The sequence below is a fragment of the Chelonia mydas genome, chromosome 1, assembly GCF_015237465.2.
Source record: "Chelonia mydas isolate rCheMyd1 chromosome 1, rCheMyd1.pri.v2, whole genome shotgun sequence".
NCBI classification, from domain to species: Eukaryota; Metazoa; Chordata; order Testudines; family Cheloniidae; genus Chelonia; species Chelonia mydas.
The window spans coordinates 166,095,757-166,118,442 of record NC_057849.1 but is presented as its reverse complement, the minus strand read 5'-3'; the positions used below and the strand labels follow the sequence as shown (position 1 = coordinate 166,118,442).

Genomic DNA, 22,686 nt, shown 5'->3' with positions numbered 1-22,686 from the left:
TCCCAAAACCTATTTGCCCATTTCTACATGGAACTAAGATACACAGTATCAGAAGTTTATACTGTTACAATTCTGATGTAACTACTCACTACATCTGGGATGGTTAAAGTGGCCTAAGGGAATGGGGTTCCTAACTCCTTTTGAAGATTTATCCTAATCTCATTGAAAACCTTCCCCCACAGTGGTAACACTGTACATTGTGAGTCTCTCCACCGCAATTCAACTGCTAACTATAAAAGCACAGACTGATATCTGACAGCTAAAAGAGCAACAGTAAAAGCAGAAAATAATAATTCCCCAACACAAATATGCTTCCAAATTATACCACAATTAGTGTGGTTCATATTTTATTTGCAACCCCAATTGGTCTGCTTGTAATTGTGTTTTTTTTACCTGGATAACAGCCTTCTTATCAGCCTTTGGCAAGTTCTTTGCTTGGCGTTCCGCTTCTTCCCATTCCCTCATGACCTACACAGCAACAAAACATGGAGCATAACTTTTGAGTTTTCCTCTCACGGTTTGGGATTTAGCAACAGTCATATAACATAGTGCAGATAATCATCTCTTTTGCTCCCCTTATAAAGAATAGTTGCAACATTTAACAGAGTCTTGTTGCCAATTTAAAAACAAGAAATGGATCACCCTGTCTGAACATCATCCAAGTTCTCTTAACTTGAGGTTGCTAGAAGTGAAGCAGTGCATTAACTGTAGATGTTTAACAGACCCTCCAGCATCAGCAGAGGAAGTAGAGTTACTAGTTGGGTTAACATACTGACCTTTTCATCTCAGAGAAAAATAAGAGGTTTAAATCTATTTTATGTCCTCAGTTAAAATGAACCAATTTCAACTGATTCTAAAAGGCATTCATTCACATCACAAACTTTTCTAGTTTTTGATAGAGTACATCAGCTGGCTTTTGATCAGAACAGGTCAAGACTATGTGCAATTTCTGCTAGTCTGTTCTGTATGCATGCTGAACACAAAGAACTGAGCTTACTTATGTCCCAAGTACAATACTGGCAGAAGAACGATATAGGAAAACTTGCAGTAGGCCTATTTTGAACAATCTGAAAGGTCACCTGCCACGGGGAATGAAAAGCAATACTCTCTTGCAAAGGGGGGTAAGTGCTGTTTCCTTCTCTGTGTGTTCTATACGTGCCATTTGAAATCACTGTAAATTGTTATCAAAAACTTGATCTTGCTCATGAATGTCTCCATTTTCATTCCTAGGCAGCAATCTTTGAAGACAGCACTTTCTGTGCATTAGTAGAACTTCTTCCACTGAACACTGCATGTGCAAACAACAGTGACCTCTGTCTGCACTATTGTAAATAAATAAATAAATAACCCCCCAAACTTTCCTGCAAAATACACAGGTCTCCCATCCGTCAACAGAAAATGCAGCCTTCATGACATTTAGAACAGAAACTCATTTAAATATTTTTTCCAAAGGGCAGGCATGACAGAGTCCCTGGGGTGCAACCTGAACTGTGGGACCACTGAGCCCTCCAAACCCACTAACCTGGGCTGCCTCTCACACTGTGACGCGGATTACAAGCCTCTGACAAGCACTGCATGTACACAGACCTCCACAGGCCGGGACACACCCAACTGAGTTGTGTGAATGATCTCCCAAGCACTCATGAACCATCAACAGAGAGGCTCCAGCCAATTCCCCTCAGCTCCCCAGCCTTGCACCGCAGAACTGTGCCATCCTGCACAGGTCAGAAGCCTGGCCAGTGTAAGCTCATTACTGAGTTCGCCACTCCGACAAAAGGGAAGTGCACGTGCAACAGCCCTTGTTAACCTGAGCAGAGATTCCCCAAGCCCTTCAGCCACAACGCACTGGTTTTAGGTAAAATATAAAACAGATTTATTAACTACAGAAAGAGAAAGGTTAAGAGATTCTAAGTGGTAGGCATAAAGGTCAGAGACAATTACCTTAAGAAATAAAAATAGAAACACACATTTTAAATCCTAAACTTTTAGTCTAAGCCAGAGTTGAATCCAACAATGTTGCACCCTGACAGATGGTACAAACAGGCTTCAGTTCCTCCTTACACAGGCCGGGACTAACCTTCCAGTCTGGGACCAATCTTCCCCAGTTGAAAGTCTTTTTCCTCCAGACCTTCTTCTAGGTGTTGAGATGTGGGGAGAGGTAAAAGAGAGAGACGCGCCAAGTAATGATGTCACTTCCCCTCTTTTATACTTTCTTTCAGCTTGCTGGAAAGTTCCTTGCTGTGATGAGGGGTTCAGGCAGTCCCCACTGGTCAAGCAGTCTCTAATTGCATATGTGCCTTCTTTAAGGAGTCTCTGGGATAGTGGATTCTTGATAGTTGTTGATGAGCCATTAATACTGTATGGCTATGGATGGCTACTCAATGGTTGTAACTGAAAGGCTGGTTGTGGGTGTTCCCAACCTCACAACATATTTCAGTAACACACATAGTAATACTTAATAACTTCACATACAATGATAACACATACAATCCAACAGGATATTAATGTTCAACAGATCAAGACTTTTAAAATGATGCCTCACAAGGTATACTTTGTACAAAACATATCAATCATATCACCATGGTGAATATGGTGGTTTCAGGGTGCTGCTTTGAGGTACAGAGTGTCACAGGAGGAAAAATATAAGGTTCACAGCTACACATGCTATTTAGAAAGAAAGGAAAAAGATTCACCGTATATGCATTTCTAATACATTTTAAGGTTGAACTGCAATTTTGTTATAATGCATCTCTAGGATGGAAAGACATTAACTTGAAGAAAGCAATGCACACTGTTCCTCCTGAAAATGAGAGGACTTCTTTCAAATTAGGCTATTTTGTTTTATATAGGGGTGTTTCTGGTCTTCAACAATGACGGGCCAAAAAGTAGTGGAATGTATTTTAGTAGCCAGTGTGATGCTGCGAATCCTAAAGTAAGCAAGTTTTGGACTACCTGCTTCTGGACTTCAGAGGCATATTGTTTTTGAACTGATTAGGAGCAGGGTGGCTGGTATTTAGATAATGGTTAGAAACTCAGAGGTCATACTGTGACTGAAAAATATTTTAAAACAAATGGATCTGACATTATTTAACTTGTAAGTCATGGCCTAGACCTCAATAAACTTCTACTAGCATCTATCAGTTGTAATCAGAAGCCCTAAGAACAGATATGAGGTGATAGTATAAACATGTCCCATCAATTTACAGGGTCTTTTAACTGGAAAATTAACTATCCTATTTTGGCTAGTCCCAGAGATGTGGAACAAGAAAGGTGGAGAAGTTACTTATCTTGTACAGTAATTTGAGTTCTACGAGATGTGTATCCCAATGGGTGCTCCACATCAGCATACGTGTGCTCTTGATTGGAGTTTTTTTGTCAGCAGCATCTGCAGGTCTGCATCTGAGCCCTAGTCACCCTCATGCCCCAGTACAGAAGCATATAGGGAAAGATCGAACCACCACCATATCTGTTCCTTCTCAAACTTGCAAGTCCCAAGAAAGAGACTCCAAGGCAGAGAGGAAGGAGGGCAGGTAGTGGAGCACCCACAGGGACAGACATCTGAAACAACGCAAGTTATTGTGCAAGATAAGTAACTCTCCTTCGACTAGGAGACTCCTAGTGATCTCATCAGGAGACTCCCAAGAAGTACCTCCATCATGGAGAAGGCTGCCAAGGAAGCAGATATAGTACAGACCCTAGGAAAGCTGCATCAGTCCTGGAAGCAGGCATGAGAACATAATGCTGGTAAAATGTATGAGGCGAAGACCAGGTGGCTGCCCTACAGATGTCTGGAATGGGTGCATTTTTGAGATGGGCTACAGAGATAGACTGGGCCCTGGTGGAATAAGCAATAACTCTCAGAGGAGAAGAACCCCGAATGCTTTGTAGCATTACAGAATCTGCAATCCATTTGGACAGTCTTTGAATAGAGATCGGATGTCCTTTCATTTGTTCTGAAAAAGGGATGAAGAATTTAGCGGATGCCTGAAAGAGACTAATCCTGTCAAGGCAAAAGCTTTTTTCATGTCCAGTGTGTAGAGGCTCCCTTCTTCTCTTGAAAAGTGAGTCTTGGGGTAAAATACTAGTAGCTGAATTTCTTCATTAACATGAAGAAAAGGAGGACTTGTGGCACCTTAGAGACTAACCAATTTATTTGAGCATGAGCTTTCGTGAGCTACAGCTCACTTCACGAAAGCTCATGCTCAAATAAATTGGTTAGTCTCTAAGGTGCCACAAGTCCTCCTTTTCTTTTTGCGAATACAGACTAACACGGCTGTTACTCTGAAACCTTTCATTAACATGGAATTCAGAAGAGTTTAGGAAGGAAGAAAGAGTGGACACAGTCTCATCTTATCTTGGTAGAACATCATATTTGGTGACTCCGTCTTTAAGGACTGAAGTTCCCCCACCCTCCTGGTGCAAGTAACGGCGACAAGGAATGAGATCTTTAGGGACAAATGAAGGAAGAAACAACTCCCCAGAGATCCAAATGAGGGTTTCCTTAGAGCACTGAAAACTAAGGCGATGTCCCCTGGTGGGACTGTTTCCTTGATGGGAAGGAAGAGGTTGAATAGGCTTTTGCAATTGCGGGGTGGGCAAAGACTGAGAATCCTCTACAGAGGGTGAAATGCTGTGATGGAAGTGTGCACCCCAAACTATGAGGGAGGCATCTGTGGTGATAATCCTTGTGGGAGGGGCAGTACCAATGGAATTCCCATGCACACCTTTTGAGGGCCCTTCCACCAGTTCATAGAATTGAGGACCTTCTGACGTCTGGACAGCTGCTTGGATAGATTGTGTTTGTTGGGGGTGTAGACAGTTCTCAACCATGCTTGAGGACACCGAGAGTGAAGTCTTGCTAAGGGAGTCACAAATGTGCAGGCTGCTACATGGTCCAGAAGTTGTCGGCACACCCTAGCAGTGTTTTATGGACCCTCTTGTATTGTTGAGACAAGGTTGGCTATTGTGGTGAATCAGTCCCTGGTTCAGTATGCTCTGGCAGAAGAGGAGTCCAGAGTGGCTCCGATGAAGTCTATATGTTGTGTGGTGTTAGGTCAGACTTCTCCAAGTTGAAGTTGAGACCCAGAGAGTGAAACAGAGACAGGACCTTGCTGGTTGCTGTCTGTGCTTTGAGAAATGAGGGACCCTTTGGGAGCCAATCGTCCAGATAGGGAAAGACTATGATGCCTTTCTAGTGAAGATAGGCTGCTGCTGCTGACAGAACTTTGGTAAATACCTTTGGGGTGGCAGAGAGGCTGAAGAGTAGGATGTAATACTGGTAGTGGTCCCTGTCTACCATAAAATGTAGGAGTAGTTTGTGCGAGGGATGAATGATGACAGGAAAATAAACATCCTAAAGGTTGAGGGAAACAAACCAATCTCCTGGATCCAGAGAGAGAATTACTGTTGTTAGAGTCACCATTCTGAACCATTGGGAGTGGACAAAGGTATTTAAAGTCCTGAGGTCCAGGATGGATCTCCATCCCCCGCTTTTCTTCAGGACGAGGAAGTACCAAGAATAGAACCCTTTCCGTGATGAAGTCTGGTGAGACAAGTTTGATTGCCCCCAGAGCTAGGAGGGATTGTATTTCCTGCCTTAAGAAGTCTTTGTGAGAGGTGTCCCTGAAGAGGAACAGGGCAGGAGGGTGGTAAGGAGCTGAACTGGAGAAATCACCTCCAGGATCCATCCACCTGAGCTGATAGGATCCCAGGAAGGTAGGAAATGGGACAGATAATCGCCCTAATGGTGGGAGGGAATAGGTGCTATGTAGGATCAGGAATGGCAGATAGTTCATGACCCTCTACCACTGGGTCAAAACAGGCATTTTGAAGATGACGCTGGCTGGGAGGTTGCTGAGGAGGACGACCATTTCTTAGGGTATCTGGGCTTCTTCCTGGACAGTTCAGCTAGTGTTGTGGGTGAGATTGTTGAGCCATCTGAGACCTGCTGTATTTTCTTTTTGTTGCAAGAGCATTGATATTCAAGTGTAAAAGTTAAAGTTCTAGAACTGTTAAAATACAAACAGTTAACATTGCATGTCAAAATATACAAAGTAAATATGCTCATAACAAACTCTAATAAGTTCTCAGGCAGCATTTTTCTTACTTTGTCTATCTGTAAATTTAGATTATTATCAATAAAAATATTTTTTGTGGGTTTGTATTGTGGTGAAATTGACGTTAACTGAGATTTACTGTTAAAAAGCTAATCCTTCCAAACCTAACCATAATGGTGGAACAAGGAGAGGCATAGAGACCATCAAACCATTGGTCTGTGAATCGAACAGCGTGGTGTATTTAGAAATGCGCCTATTAGTGTACAGGGTGGTACAATGCATTAAGTGCACATTAAGCACTCGTCTCTTTAGGTCATGATTTTGGTGGCCTTAAAAACTTGCCCAGACCATACAGGCAGTTTCTGTTTAGAAGACTGAATTATCATGAATGCTGCAAGTTATGAGAGAACATGGAAACTACAGCATTAATTCAAGTCACTGTGCCTTTCTAAAACACCATGGTACATGTTAAGTCTTGAGCATCAGCCTAGATTAGCAACTCTGTATGATCTTTTTTTTCCCTTTTGTGGCTTTAAATCAGACCTTTAACCTCTCTTTAATACTCCTTTTCACTCTGAATTTGCAGTTAGAAGTTTTTGAAAACAACATTTCTTTGCCAAACAATTGATCTTTGTCCTCAAAACTAACATTGAAATTTAATGTCAAAGCCATTTTGCTAATCCATATGATGAAAACAAGCATTGTAGGCAATGTGATAAGGACATATTTGGCTAGATCAGGTTTCACAGCCTGTTATCATTTCCCTAAACCCTTCAGGGTACAGGAAGTGAGATTATAAAGTGACAGCTCACACAGCCGGGTTGAGGAGATGATAATTCTGGGATCCGGAGTTCAACTCTGGTGTAGTGAGAATGAATGGCTTGTGAAAAAGTAGAATAGCATGATTATCTTTAGAAACAACATTCACTGTAGTATTTGCACAAGCAGTATTTTAAGGATTGGATTTTTGCGATCAGTCAAATTTAAAGTGCTCAAAGCCTCTATTTATACTAGTTGATCAGAAAAACTCATCTTTTTTTTTTTTGCCAGCAGCCATCCATATGCATCAACTCCACAACCCAAAGAAAACTTCTATTTTTTTTAGGTCATAGGTTTAGAGAAATTATGAGACTCCAACAAAAAACTGTTAGCATCTGTGTGAGAACAAACAATTGCAACAAGAAAAATTATTCTGAAGACATACATTTGCAGAAGAAGGCTGCCTCAGGACCATGAAGTTGTCTCGTATGTGCTTATAAAGATATTCTCCTTCATGGTAAGAACAAAGCTATCAAGGCCATACAGATTTATGGCACTTCAAAGACTTGGCTGTTTCATGCCGGGAAAATGACATCATCTAGATTGAGATTTAAGACGCACGGCATTTCAAAGTCAAACAGTCGTCAGAGTTCAGGAGACACTGCATGCTATACTTTTTGGGGGGATAGGAGGGCAAGAGGGATACAAGCGGAAAAGGGAAGAGGGAGTAACAAAAATGTTATTTATTATTAAGACAAATGCTAATCACGCAAATCCCATTATACTTTGACCAGAGGAATTTATTCTGGCTATATTTTCTAGTGCATGATAGGCCTACCTATACAGAGGGTATATATAAACTAATCTGTGTAAAATCAATCATGCTAGTACAGGTACCTATCTCGGGAAAAGGTTTTATTCAGAATGCCAAAATCATGACACCAAGGTGAATATCTGTCGAGGGCTTTCTTCCTAAACTCGGAGGTTCTGGCTTTCCCTGGTACAACTACGGGGGTAACCTCAACAATCCCCAAAGAACTGTGGCTCAGTAGGTAAGGAAGCACTGCTACTACTGAAAAAGGATTAACCAGGCTTGGAGTTGAAAATGATTCCTCACATGGAGCAGGATCACACAGACTCTGGGTGAGAGGAGACAGCGCGTCCTATGGGCTATGGTGGGGAGAATCATAGAATCTTAGGACTGGAAAGGACCTCGAGAGGTCATCTAGTCCAGTCCCCTGCACTCATGGCAGGACTAAATATTATCTAGACCAGTTGGTCTCAAAGCCGGTCCGCTGCTTGTTCAGGGAAAGCCCCTGGCACGCCGAACCGGTTTGTTTACCTGCCGCGCCTGCAGGTTCGGCCGATCGCGGCTCCCCCTGGCCACGGTTCGCAACTCCAGGCCAATGGGGGCTGCGGGAAGAGCGGCCAGCACGTCCCTTGGCCCGCGCCACTTCCCGCAGCCCCCATTGGCCTGGAGCAGCGAACCGCAGCCAGTGGGAGCCGCAATCGGCCGAACCTGCGGACGCGGCAGGTAAACAAACCGGTCCGGCCCGTCAGGGGCTTTCCCTGAACAAGCAGCGGACCGGCTTTGAGAATTACTGATCTAGACCATCCTTACAGGTGTTCATCTAATCTGTTCATCTAATGATGGAGATTCCACAACCTCCCTAGGGAATTTGAGAGTTTAGCCACCCTGACAGTTAGGAAGTTTTTTCCTAATGACCAACCTAAACCTCCCTTGCTACAATTTAAGCCCATTGCTTCTTGTCCTACCCTCACAGGTTAATGAGAAATTTTTTTCTCCCTCTTCCTTGTAACAACCTTTTATGTACCTGAAAACTGATATGTCCCCTCTCAGTCTCCTCTTCTCCATACTAAAACCCAATTTTTTCAATCTTTCCCCAGAGGTCATGTTTTCTAGACCTTTACTTGCTATTGTTGCTCTTCTCTGGACTTTCTCCAATTTGTCCACATCTTTCCTGAAATGTGGAGCCCAGAACTGGCCACAATACTCCAGCTGAGGCCTAATCAGCGTGGAGTAGAGTGGAAGAATTACTTCTCGAGTCTTCCTTACAGCAATCCTGCTAATACATCCCAGAATGATGTTTGCTTTTTTTGCAACACCGTTACATTGTTGACTCATATTTAGCTTGTGGTCCACTATGACCCCCAGATCCCTTTCCGCAGTACTCCTTCCTAGTCAGTCACTTCCTATTTTGTATGTGTGCAACTGTTTGTTCCTTCCTACATGGAGTACGTTGCATTTGTCCTTATGGAATTTCATCCTGTTTACTTCAGATCATTTCTCCAGTTTGTCCAGATCATTTTGAATTTTAATCCTATCCTACAAACCACTTGCAAATCCCTCCCAGTTTGGTATCGTCTGCAAACTTTATAAGTGTACTCTCTATGCTGTTATCTAAAATAATTTATGAAGCTATTGAACAGAACTGGACTGGGGGACCCCTCTTAATTTGCTTTTCCAGATTGACTGTGAAACACTGGTAACTACTTTCTGGTAACAGCTTTCTGACCAGTTATGCACCTACCTTATAGTAGCTCTATCTAGGTTGTACTTCCCTAGTTCGTTATGAGAAGGTCATGCGAGACAGTATTAAAGCCTTACTAAAGTCAAGATATAGCATGTCTACCGCTTCCCCCCATCCACAAGGCTTATTACCGTTAGGCACCATTAGGTTGGTCTGACATGATTTGTTCTTAACAAACCCATGCAGTTACTTATCACCTTATTATCTTCTAGGTGTTTGCAAACTGATTGCTTAATGATTTGCTCCATTGTCTTTCTGGGTATTGACTTGTCTGTATTTCCCCACGTTGTCCTTACTTCTCTTTTTATCGATTGGCATTAGAAAGCCACAAACGCCACTGTGAATGTGTGGGGGTCCCCATAGTGCATCATATCCTGACAGCGGCACCAGAGTCGACCCACCGCGTGTGGGGAAGACAAAAAAAGTCAGGCTGGGAACCATATTTGCTGACCCACCTACCCCATAGCTGGCACTGACGGGTGCTCCAGTGTGGTGCTGATCTGCCAGCAGAAGCTGGGTTTGCACACTGGTGGTGGGCAGCAGGGATGGGCCTACCAAGAGACTGCTCTGAGCCTGGCTGATGAGGGGGACACGGACCATTAATGTTTGGTACAGGGAGTAGCAGAATTGTGTGTCTGAATTGTGTGTTTTATGGTTGTCACCGCATGGGACACGGGAGAGTTGATGCCCTCTGAGCCACCATCTCAGGAAGGAAAGCTGTCCTATGCTATATAATATAGATCTAAAAAACCCATAAAAGACCATACCAACATCTTCCCATGACACAAAAAACCTGGCCCCCCCACAGCAACATGAGGGAATTAGCTTCTGAACAGCCTAGAGGCAGAACCATCCTCTGCTGGTATTCTAGAAGTTTAAGTCTCACCTCTCACATATGCAACCCAATTGTTTAAAGTTACACTGTAGGATGAATAACAGAATTCAGCACTTTGGTTTGGAACTACTTTATATTTTGTTTGTTAAATTACACTATTGCTACAGAAATAACTCAAAACACTAAGAAAGCATTAATATTATCTTGAAGACAGTAGAGTGTTTGTTGTGCCTTCCCAAAAATCTGACTTGCATGGTAAACAGGACTATGCATGGAGATGAAACATTATTTTTAAACTGTTCCGAATCCCAACAAACTATGATACCTAAAAATTCAAGAAGAATAATTTGTAAAGCCTCAATATGCTTGGGGGAAAACAAACAAACATACTGCTCTCCTTTGACTAAAGTACAACAGCTGGTGCCATCAGGGCTATTTACCAACTAGACCTAAATAGATGTTTAAAATACGAGGAAATAGGGAGGTGCCGGTGCACATGTGCATCTGTAACCGGGGGCACAGAGAAGAGAGAGAAATGGAAAGGGAGAATCCCATCAGGACAAGAAATAAGAACTAGGGCAGCTTGAAATTGATGAAGTTGTATAGACAAAATAGCAAAAATGTTTAAATGTCACATTTGGATGGATTAAACTTTCTTGTCAGCATAGAATCATGGTTTTCTTGATGGGGTTTTTTTTGGTTCTTCTGTTGGTAAAAACTAAAATATGCCACCATATTAATAATTATTTGTATTACAGTAGTGCCTAAATACCCCCAGTAGGCCGCACTGCACTAAGTGCCTTACATACTGTAGTAAGGGACAGTTTGTATCCAGAAGAGTTTATAATCTAAATGACAGAGACAAATGATGGGAGAAAGGAGGTAGCATCTTCCATTTACACATGTGGAATTCAAGAGATTAAAAACCAGATTTTAAAAGATATGTAGGTTCCTAATTCACACTAAAACCAACAGGAGTTAGGTGCCTAAATACTTTTAAAAATATGGCTCTAAGTGACTTGTCTGAGATCAAACATAACACCAGTGGCAGACACAGGATTTGACCAAGAATTCCCAAGTCTTAACCATGTTATCATGCTTTTTCATAGGGGAAGATCTGAGGCACAGAGCTGTGTCAAGATGTTAAACAATCACAACACATGCTCCTGATCTGGCTATACGGTGCTCCTCTGGGAGTTCCAAAAATGAACCAACTCAGTCATAGAGGGAAACAATTTGAGTCACAACAAATTTGAAGGTTTTCACCTGGCAGGAAAAGAATTTATGTTTGAGAGTTTCACAGTAAGCGAAGGGAAACCATAGATGGATTTTGTGCAAGAATACCTGACCTGTTGCTATCAGTCCCACTTTAGGCAAATGTGGGGTAATAAAGGCATCCAAACCAATCAAAGACTGTCACTATCATTCTATCTGACCTGCTAGGGATAAATTATGAGCAGGAGCAGTTGAGACACAGATGCAAGACTCTGCATGTACTTGGAGATGGGATGAGGGATGGCAAATAGAATGTATTTATCCTGTCATTTTTTTTAACATTGTAGATCTTAGCCCCTCAGTTCTCACTCTTCGTGGGGAAAAAGTCAGATGATGAGAAGAGGGGACAATGGGATACTTGAAGCATAGGTAAAAACTAATTTTTAAGAAGTTTTTTAATATTTCAGTCTCCCTTTAAACAGTTTCCCAGCAGTATGACATTTTATTTAATTTATAAAGTTAGCAAAAATGCTTGCTAACATGTATTTTAACAGAATTTTATTTTAAAGTTTTCTGGAGCTACAATTTCTCTGCTTTTCCTGTTAATCGATGTAATTCCAAGTACTATAGTTATTTTTTAATTGCATACTCTACACATTTGATTAGTTCTCCTATATGAACCTTTCAGCTCTGAAGAAAATATAGACATAGTTTATGAAAACGTCATTCTTAAAGATTAAGTCAAACACAATTAAAACTCAGACCAAGTTTTTGGGATCAGCTTGAAAGCGTGAGCCAAACTGTAAGGAATAATTAAGAAAAATCTCATCTCTTTATACACTGCCTTTTATTTGCAAAGCAACTCTCCTTGGCTATGCAGTAACTTTAAGACACTGCTTGCAGCTGGCCACTTAAAGAATAGTATTATTGATAGATTCTCTTTGTGTCATAGGCTTTAATAAGGACGTATTATAAAAGGATATATTCTATTATTGCAGCCTGACCAAGAGCTTGTTACTAATGGCGCAAAGTCTCCATAGGTCTGAAAATTTCATTCATGCTTGTCGGTTAGTGGGTTTCCATTATGCAGGAGACTAGGCGGTATACAGGAGAATGGGAAAAAGAAGTAAAATCCAATAGGGTAAAGGAGCAGAGAATGAAAGTTATAGAAAAATTACAGTTACAATACCTGTACACTATATACAGCATATCCAACTTGTACCAGGTTAGCTTTCAGGGGGTGCTGTTTTGTCCCTAGTATGTATTGCAAACTTCCTTTGCACTTCTTTTTTAAAAACATTTTTTTCCTCTGTGCTGCTTACGGAAATACCACTGGAAAAGTTTCTACTGGCATTTCCATTACAAATCCTGTTTCTGAAAGAGATATAAGCTCAGCTCCTAATGTTCAGCAGGATGAAATATAATACGTAGAGTCTCAGGCTATGTGAGTCTTTTTGGTTAAAGAAAAAAAAAGTTGCTTCATATTTAGTTCAAAGCCTGTATCTTCCTCCTTTGGTTTTAGATGTATTTCATGTCACCTTGGGGCACACACACACGCAACCCCCCTCTTGATTTTAACAAGTATATGGCAAAATGTGTGTATATCTACAGGACTAAACAAGCCTTCAGAGATTTCCTTAGTTGCTAATGTATGATCTTGTACGCACTGGGGCAGCTCCCAATTTAAAGACTACAAACAATTTCTCTCTCTAATGAGCAGCACTGTTTTTTCATAAAAGAAGTTTTGCACATCATCGCAGATAAGCTATGGCAAATTATGATCAAATCACAGATATGTGATCCATTTGTAAGTAGCAAAACTTTCTGTCCTGACTCATGTCCTAGGCAGCAGCACCCTTTCACCTTCTGCAGAGAGTCAGAAAGGAGAGGTTACTTACCTGACAGTAACTTGAGTTCTTCAAGACATTTGGTCCCTAAATGTGCTCCACTGTAGGATGCATGGATGCCAATCAGACCAATCTGATCTCCTTCTTTGAGACGGTAACTGATTTTTTTAGACAAAGGAAATGCAGTAGATCTAATCTATCTGGATGTCAGTAAGACATCTGATACAGTTCCACATGGGAAATTATTAATTAAATTGGAAAAGATGGGGATTAATAGGCGAATTAATGGAAATAGTTGATGGGGTGACTACAGTAGGTCTTACTGACAGGTGAACTCTCAGGTTGGAGGAAGGTTACTAGTTGAGTTCCTCAGGGATCAGTCTTCAGACCAACCATATTTAACATTTTTATTACTGACTTTGGCACAAAAAGTGAGTGTTTGCTAATAAAATTTGCGGATGACACAATGTTGGGAGGTATTGCCCATACGGAGGAGAACGGGAATATCATACAAGAAGATCTGGATGACCTTGTAAACTGGAGTACTAGAAATAGAATGAAATTTACTAGTGTGAAGTCATGCATTTAGGGACTAACAAAAATTTTTGCTAAAAGCTGGGGACTTATCAGTTGGAAGCGCCAGAGGAGGAGAAAGACGTGGGTATGTTTGTTGATCACAGGATGACTATGAGCCATCAATGTGATGCAGCCATTAAAAAGGCTAATGCAATCCTAGGATGCATCAGATGAGGTATTTCCAGCAGAGATAGGGAGGTGTTAGTACCATTATACAAAGCACTGGGGAGACCTCATCTGGAATACTGTGTGCAATTCTGGTCTCCCATGTTTAAGAAAGATGAATTCAAACTGGAAGAGGTGCTCAAACAGAGAAGGGCTTCTAGGATGATCCAAGGAATGGAAACCCTACCTTATGAGAGGAGACAAAGACCTTGGCTTAGCCTAACCAAAAGAAGGCTGAGGACAGATATGATTGTTCTCTATAAATACATCAGAGGGCTAAATACCATGGAGGGGGAGGAGTTATTTAAGTAAACTGCCAATGTGGACACAAGAACAAATGGCTATAAACTGGCCATCAACAAGTTTAGGCTCAAAATTAGACAAAGGTTTCTAACTATCAGAGTGAAGTTCTGGAACAGCCTTCCAAGGGGAGGGATGGGGGCAAAAATCCTAAGTAGCTTCAAGACTGATCTAGATAAGTTTATGGAGGGGATGGTACGATGGCACTGCTTACAATGGCACCTGGCCCATCAGCGACTGCCTGTAGCAAAAATCACCAACATGTGGGGACAGGACATTGGATGGGGGAGTGCTCTGAGTTACTACAGAGCATTCTTTCTCGGATAGCTGTCTGCTGGGTCTTGCCTACATGCTTAGGGTCTAACTGATCACCATATTTGGGGTTGGGAAAGAATTTCCCCCCAGGTTGGATTGGCTGTAACTCTGGAGGTTTTTCCACTTTCCTTTGCAGCATGGGGCATGGATCATTTGCAAGTTTAAACTAGTGTAAATGGTGAATTCTCTGTAACTTGAAGTCTTTAAACCATGATTTGAGGATTTTAGTAACTCAGCCAGAGGTTAGGGGCTTTATTTCAGGAGTGGGTGGGTGAGGTAGCCTGCAATGTGCAAGAGGTCAGACTAGAAGATGGTCCCTTCTGACCTTAAAATCTATGAGTCTATGTGCTCTTGGCTGCCTTGTGCCTCCAAATTAAGGCATATAGGCCTGACACCACTCAGTTCCACTCAGTTCCTTCTCAATTGTGAAGCGGAGCCCCTGCAGCTCAGAGGAAGGAGTGCGGGAGGCAGACTACTGATAAGAACAAAACATCTTGAAAAACTCAAGTTATTGTAAGATAAGTAACTGCTCCTTCTTCTTTGAGCTTATGTTTCTACAGCTGCTCCACTGTAGAAGACTCCGAAGCAGTAACTCAGCAAGGAGGTGGGTGCTGAGAAGGCAAGTTTAGGACAGTTCGGAGGACTGTGTCAACAAAGATAGAATCTCTGGAAGCAGGTAAGATGGTGTAATGCTTGGCAAAGGTATGGATAGAGGACCAAGTAGCAGACCTACAAATCTCTGTTTTGGGAAAGTCCCTCAATAGAGCCAAGGATGTCGGATGTGTTGTCACTGTGAAGAGGCTATATACGAGCCAATGCATAGCGGATGATGATGTAACCTGAACCCCCTTAGTCTTTTTGTGTGGAAGTAGGCTGGCCCTTCATTTTCTCCGCAAGTGATACAAATAGCCTAGGAGAGGCCCAGAAGGACTTAGTCCTGTTGTCAAAGTAGAAGGCAAGGGCCCGTCTGATGTCTAGCTGGTCTCCTCTCTGGAGACGTGAGCTTTTGGGTAGAACACTCGTAGGCGAATCTCTTGATTAATGTAGTATTCCAAAGAGACCTTTGGGAGGAAGTGAGGATGGGGACGCAGTGCAACCTTGTCATTACAGAACGGAGTATACGGACAATCAGCCATGAGAATTCCAAGCTCTTTCATTGGACTAGCTGAAATGATGGCTATGAGGAACGAAGTCTTGAGGGAGAGGTGGAGAGAACAGGTAGCCACCAGTTCAAAGGGAGGCTTCCTCTGGGCATTATGACCCAAATTTAAGTCCTGTTGGGGGACTGGGTTCTGTACAGGCAGAAACAGATTGCATAAGCCCCTGAGGAACCTAGCTGCAGTAGAGTTGCTAAGACTGTGAAGCCTTTGGTGGGTGAATGGAAGGCGGTGATGGTGACCAGATATACTCTGACTGATCTCATAGATAGACCTTGCATTCTTAAATCCAAAAGGTAGTCCAGGATTTTGGAATGCAGAATCACTGAGGCTTGGGAAGAGTAAAGAGCAAATTAGGAATGGTAGCATTTCCACTTCTGAATGTAAGTCTTGCAAGTATTAGGTAGGAGAACTGACTGGACCGTCTCTGAACAGGTTAGCTCCATGCTCAAGAACCATCTAGCAACCATGATTTCAGGTTCAAGGAGGAGAGGTTGGGATGGATCAGGATTCCTGAGTTCTGTGACAGGAGATCTTTCCTGAAAGGAAGTAGAACAGGCATGATCACAGATATGTAAAAGAGGTTAGAGTACCAAACTCATCTTGACCAGGAGAGCACTATGAGAATAACTATTGTGCTTTCCTGACACAGCTTGAGTAAAGGATTAGAGGTAGAAGCGGGTAAGCATACAGCACGATATGGGGCCATAGTGTTAACAGGGCATCTGCCACATCCTCCTATGGAGCAGAAAAGATGGCATTTTGCATTGTTCAGGATGGCAAAGAGGTCTGCTTCTTGGGAACCCCAGATCTGGTAGATGCTGAGGAAGACAGAACTGTTGAGCTCCCACTTGTGATCCTGAAGAAAGTGACTGCTCTGGGAGCCTGCAGTTGTATTCTGGAGGCCTGGAAGACAGATAGCTGCGACTTGTATCTGACACGAAAGGCACCAGTTACACAGCCTTAGAGACTCTGCACATAAGGATTGGGATTTTGCTCCATCCCTGTCAGCTGAAGTAAGACGTTGCAGCCCTATTGTCTAGCATTATCTGATGGAGTGGCCTTGTATGGTGTGAAGGAAGTGATGGCAAGCATAAGAAACTACTCTCAGCTCCAGAATGTTGATGTGGAGTGTGACCTCTTGTGTGGACCACCTGCCCTGGGTCATGGCACGTTAGGAGATGGCCCCCATCCCAGAAGAGAAGCACCAGTTGTGAGGATCTTTTGAGGGTTGGGGAATGTAAGAATGGGGTTCCCACGCAGATCTTCAGTGGGTCCTTCTACCATCGGAGAGAGTCCAGAACCTTTTGAGGTACTTGGACTCATTTGGAGAGACTCTTTGGTGTGTACACAAACTTTAGCCATATCTGAAGACATATGAGGTACAGTCTAGGAGGCACGACGAATGTGCAGGCCAATATGTGGCCCACGAGTTGTAGGCAGGTCCTTGCAGTTGTTTGTGGGCTCTGTGGTGGTTGTCAAGATTAGACTGGACAGTGGAGCATCTTTTCTTGGGGAGATAGGCTCTGGTGGTTAGGGAGACCAGAGTGGCTCCAGTGAAGTCTCTTCTTTAGACTAGGGTCAATGTAGGTTTCTTGCAATTGATGCAAATGCCCAGAGACTGAAATAGAGCTAGAGCCCTGGAAGTTGCTGACTGGACCTATAAAGTTGATCGACCCCTGAGGAACCAACCATCCATGTAAGGGAATACTACTCTGCTCCACTGATGTAAATGGGCTGCCACCACTGAATGAAGCTTTCTAAAGACCTTCAGGACTGTGGAGAGCCTGAAAGGAAGGATTCGGTACTGGTAGTATCCTCAGTCTAGTTTGAAGCACAGGAAGTGTTTGTGGGATGGATGTATAGCTACATGAAAGTAGGCATCCTGAAGGCTGAAGGTGAAAAATCAGTCTCCTGGACCTAAGGATGGAATGATAGTGGCTAACGTAACCATCCTGACGTGCTGGGAAAGGATAAGTGTTCAGATTTCTGAGGTCGAGGATCAGTCTCTAAGCTCTGCCCCTCTTGGGAACTACAAAATATTTGGAATAGAACCCTCTGCTGATGAACTTTGGGGGAAGTAGCTCGATCACCCCCAAGAGTAGGCGAGACTGGACCTTTTGTTTTAAGAGATCTTTGTGAGGGGGTCCCTGAAGCGTGATGAAGAACGGGGAATAGCGTGGAAGCAGATGAAGTATCCCAAATCGATCATTTCCAAAATCTATCTGTCTGAGCTAATTAGTTCCAAAGCAGGAAGGAAGTGGGATAGCTGATCTCCAAAGGGGAACTGGATGGAATCATTCAGCACAAGATCTGGGAACGTAGATTGCTCAAGGCCCTCTACCGAGATGGCAAAACTGTTTCTTATACAGAGGTGCAGATAATCTTGCTGAAGAAGGGGGAGGATCCTTTTTCAGAGCTCTAGATCTCCTCCTCTGAAAGTCCTACGGTCTGGGAAACACTTGTTGAGGGTTGTAATGGAATGGCCTAGATTGCTGCGATGTGAGACCTAATAAACTGTCTCTTTGTTGCAGGAATGTAAATTCCCCAGAGACCATAAGGCAGCTCTCGAGTCTGTCAGTGTGGAGGGAGAAGTTCGTATCAGAGCTAAAGAACTTGGGTCCTTCAAAGGGAAGGTCTTCAGCTGTACTCTGCACCTCCCTCAGGAGGCTGGAAGACTGGAACCAGGATACTCTCTGCTTAACCACGGTCATGGCTCGGAATCTAGAAGTTGTGCCTGCAGAAGAGGAAATTACTCACCTTGTGCACTAACGATGGTTCTTGGAGATGTGTGTCCCTAAGGGTGCTCCACTTTAGGTGTCTGTGTGCCCCTGCACCTCTAATCGGAGATTTTTGGTAGCAGTGCCCGTAGAGCCCATGCATGTGCTCTCCCTCCCTCGTGGTCTGCCTCGAGGCTATTTAGCACTGCACGGGGAAACCCCCCCTCAATTCCTACAGAGAACTCCGAAGTAGAGGGGAGGAGGGTGGGTAGTGGAGCACCCACAGGGACACACATCTCGAAGAACCATTGTTACTGCACAAGGTGAGGAACTTCCTCTTCTTCTTCAAGTAGCCTCCCTATGGGTGCTCCACTTTAGGTGACTCCGGAGCAGTACCCACGACTGGAGCCTGGGACTTCGGAGCGGAGTCTTTTACTACAGAGAGTACTGTGGAGTCGAATATGGTGTCAGCGGCCAAATCTTCAGGGATCGCATAATGTTCTGCAGAAGTACGGTCAGAGACCCCAATCATTGCTCTATAGATTGGGGAGATAGGGGTATCCCTATGGAATGTGATTGAGATAGGAACTGATCTCATGGCGTGCGTATGGACAGAAGCAAGTTGGGCCCTTGCTAAGTGATTAACGCAACTAGAGACCCATTTGGATAGTCTTTGAGGAGATCACACAGAGCTTTTGGATCTTTCTGTGGATGAAAGGAAGGGTTTAGGGGATTTCCTGAAGTCCTTAGTCCTGTCCAAGTAGAATGCTAATGTCCTGCTAATATCTAGCACATGCACAATTGTCTCCCAGTTGTCACAATGTGGTTTTGGGAAAAAACAGGGAGATGGATCTGTTGATTCATATGGAAAGTGCAGAAAAAGTAGCGAGAAACTTGGGATATGGCCTTAGAGTTGTTATTTTTTTTTTATAAAGACAAAGGCTGTGAATGATGGGTGTGGCATCAGGGCCGCTATTTCTCCTATGTGCCTAACTGAGGTGATGGCAATTAGAAAAGCTGTCGTCATGGACAGGTGTAAGAGAGAACAAGTTGCCCTGGACTCAGAGGGAGGTCTAGTCCAAGCCCTGAGAACTAGATTAAGGTCCCAGGCTGGAGCGGGTGGTGTCACATGGGGGAAGAGAGTCCCAATGGCCTTAAAGAGTCTACGCATTAGTGGTTGAGCAAACTTGAAGTGGGAAGCCATTTTCACCATGAGATGTACCTTAAGGGAGCTGAGTGAGAGTTTAAAATGTGGTGCAAAATCAGAGGGAGGAAAGATGAGGTTGGGTCCGTCCGTTTGGAATGGTACAAACTTGGAGTTGTTTCCATTTTCTAGATAGGTATGTGGAGTGGTCAACTTGTGGCTGTGTTGCAACATGTATTTCAGCTTGTTAGAGCATTCTGATTCTAAGCCTTGGAACAAAGAAAGATCTAAGCCTGGAGGCAGAGGACCCATAGGTTGGGGTGAAGGGTCAGCCCATTGTTTTGAGAGAGCGGGTGAGGAATGGGCTGACGTCAGAGGAACAGGAGGGTCATCTGCGTCAGGTAAGGGAGCCAGACTTGTCATAGTCAAGAGGGGCAATCACAATAACTCTCGCTTTGTTTCGTTGAATTTTCAACAGAATCTTGGATAGGGTAGGAAACTGGGAAAAGACATACAAGTGGGCCCTGTCCGCTGGGAAGATGAGGGCAACTGCCAGTGAATGTTTCCCCAAAAGGTGGCTATATCTTGAAGCTCCTATGAATTCAGTATACACTCACTGTCATGAGAAAATTCCAACTGAGACTGTTGGTTATCCCGTTCCGTATCCCTTGTAGACAGACAGCTGAGATGAGCACATTGTGATGGGTGCATCAATTCCAAAGTTTGAATGCTGTCTTGCAGAAGGAGGGAGATCTGGCAGCTCCTTGGCAGTTTATACAAAACATACAGGTCACATTAAGTCCATCATAAGCTTTGTGTGTTGTTTTTGATGAAAGGCAGAATTTGGGCACAGGCACTCCTGACAGCCAGAAGAGTGATATGGAAGGTCATTTCTGTGGAAGGCCATTTGTCCTGAACCTTGTTGTTGCGTAGGTGAGCTCCCCAGCGTATTAGGGAGACATGTGTCCCAGGGTGGTGAATGTGGATAGTGAGAGGAGCGCTCTCGCTTCTACTGCATCAGGTTGGTGCTGATAAAGTCCAGTCACTGTACCAGGGTTCGTATGTCACTACAATGAAGTGAACCTTGGAGACTACCCTGAGTAGAGCAGTCTGTACCTATAATGATCCTGCCCCAAAGGTAAGCAGTAGGAAATCTCCTGTATGATGGTTGTATTGAGATATGGAAGGAGGCAACCTGTAAGTTTAGGGCTAGAAATCAATCTCTTTGCTCTAGAGCTGGTCCTAACTGCTGTGAAGTAAGGTAAGTTGACGTCTGAGTGGCGTGACAGGTGTATAGATGGCAGCTGACGCTGTAAGGTATCATTGTTCAGGCCCCCGACCAGCTCATCAAAGTGCTTATAAGAGGCAGTTTGAGAGGTCATGGACTGGGGTGCAGACTGTTCTCACTTTTGAGCCCTGAGCCTCTTGCACTGTGGCTCATAACAGCACAGAAATGGTGAGTACTGAGAAGATTGTGATCTGTGGTGAGACTGAGAGGTATATCTTCTCTTCTGTTCCACAGTGTAGATTCCTAAGGAGTGTAGTGCGGTCCGAGAATCCTTCAGGATGTGGAGAGAAAAATCTGTCTTCTCCGCAAAGACTTTGGCCCTTCAGATTGGAAATCTGTAGCTCTTTGGGCAATCTAGAGACGTTTAGCGAACAAAAGAAAAAACCCACAAGCCACCTCAGTACCACTGTCATGGAGACTGGGTGGGCAGCTGTAACAGCTTTAAAGACCTGTACAGACCTTCAACTTAAATCAGAAGTTGGTGTCTCTGACGCAGCAGAGACATCTTGAATGTCTGTCACTATGGGGAAAAGACCTGTGGCAGGTCTGGCAGGGTGTGATGAAGTTTTCACACCACACTTGCCCTGAAAGGGTTAATGAAGACTAAGAAGGGGGCTAATTAACCCAGCCAGCCACAGCTGAGAGGAGAGGAATTACATGGCTAAGTATTCCCCAGACCGAGTGAGGGAGCCTAGATGGGAAGGAATGAGCTGGGCTAGATTTATAGAGGCAGGAAATTGGCAGCTGAGGGGGCTGCTGGGAAAGCCTGTAGTCACTCTCTGGGAAGAGTGTCCGGAGGCTGCAGAGACGTAGCCTGCAGTTGCTCCCTGGGAGGAGGGACTGGTGAAGCTGGCAGACCCAGAGAAGGAAAGGAGAGCCAGAAGGTTAGGAAAGGACTCAGAGAAACATGGCAAGGTCCAGGGCGGAACAGACCTTGACTGCTGACTAGAGGGTCCCTGAGCCAGAATCTGAAGTAGAAGGTGGGTCTGAGTTCCCCAGCCAGCCAATGCGGAAGTGGCACTGGGGAGCAGTGAGTAGGAAGACTGCCTGAGCCTGTTTGCGGGAAGAGACTTTCCAACCCCAGAAGGGGAAACCATTAGGTAACCTGGCTGGAGAGCGAAGTCACAAAGAGGCTGCAGCAACTCGTGGAGTGAGAGAGGGGCTGCAGACACAGAAAGAGAGGTAGAGAATGGCGTGCAACTGTGGGAAGGGGCATCGACCTTGAGAGCTATTCCCTAGAGCAGTGGTTCTTAACCTTTACTGCAGCCTGCACCCCTCTGGTTCTCAAAATATGTTCTCGCACCCCTTATCAAAAATAATTGAAGTAGGCCAGTTCTTTAAACCTAGATATATTTTTTGTTTGTATATTACAGTAATTGTTAAAAAATGTACAATGTTAATACATACATAGGTTTGATGAAACAAAGTAGTTGTATTTACTTGCCCGTGCTTAATTTGTGTTTTCGATGATTTACCTTCTAAAAAAATCTGGCACGTCTCACACCCCCCAGAAAGGGCATCTCGCACCCCCAGAGGGTGCGTGCACCCTAGGTTAAGAACCACTGCCCTAGAGTGGCCAGGAGGTGGCACAATCCTAGCGGTGCGCAACCCACCCCGTCACACAGGGCTTAAACACCCGGATCTTTGTCATAACCCAAGAGGTAGTGGACCAAAGAAAGAATGAGAGAAAACAGGAAAAAAAGGAAGGTGAACCCTCTTCTAAACACAACTGTATAAGACTGAAGAAATAAAAATAA

General features: G+C 43.8%; 1 protein-coding gene across 7 annotated transcripts in view; it reads right to left on the bottom strand.

The window, feature by feature from the left end:
• Nucleotides 1-22,686, bottom strand: part of LOC102936614 (amyloid beta precursor protein) — a 301,370-nt gene that overhangs the window by 75,188 nt on the left and 203,496 nt on the right. For all 7 annotated transcript variants that reach the window (XM_037905593.2, XM_037905604.2, XM_037905609.2 and 4 more), the window contains one exon: nt 394-468. In XM_037905593.2, coding sequence (XP_037761521.1) covers nt 394-468 — 75 coding nt within the window. The remainder of the gene's footprint in view (nt 1-393; nt 469-22,686) is intronic.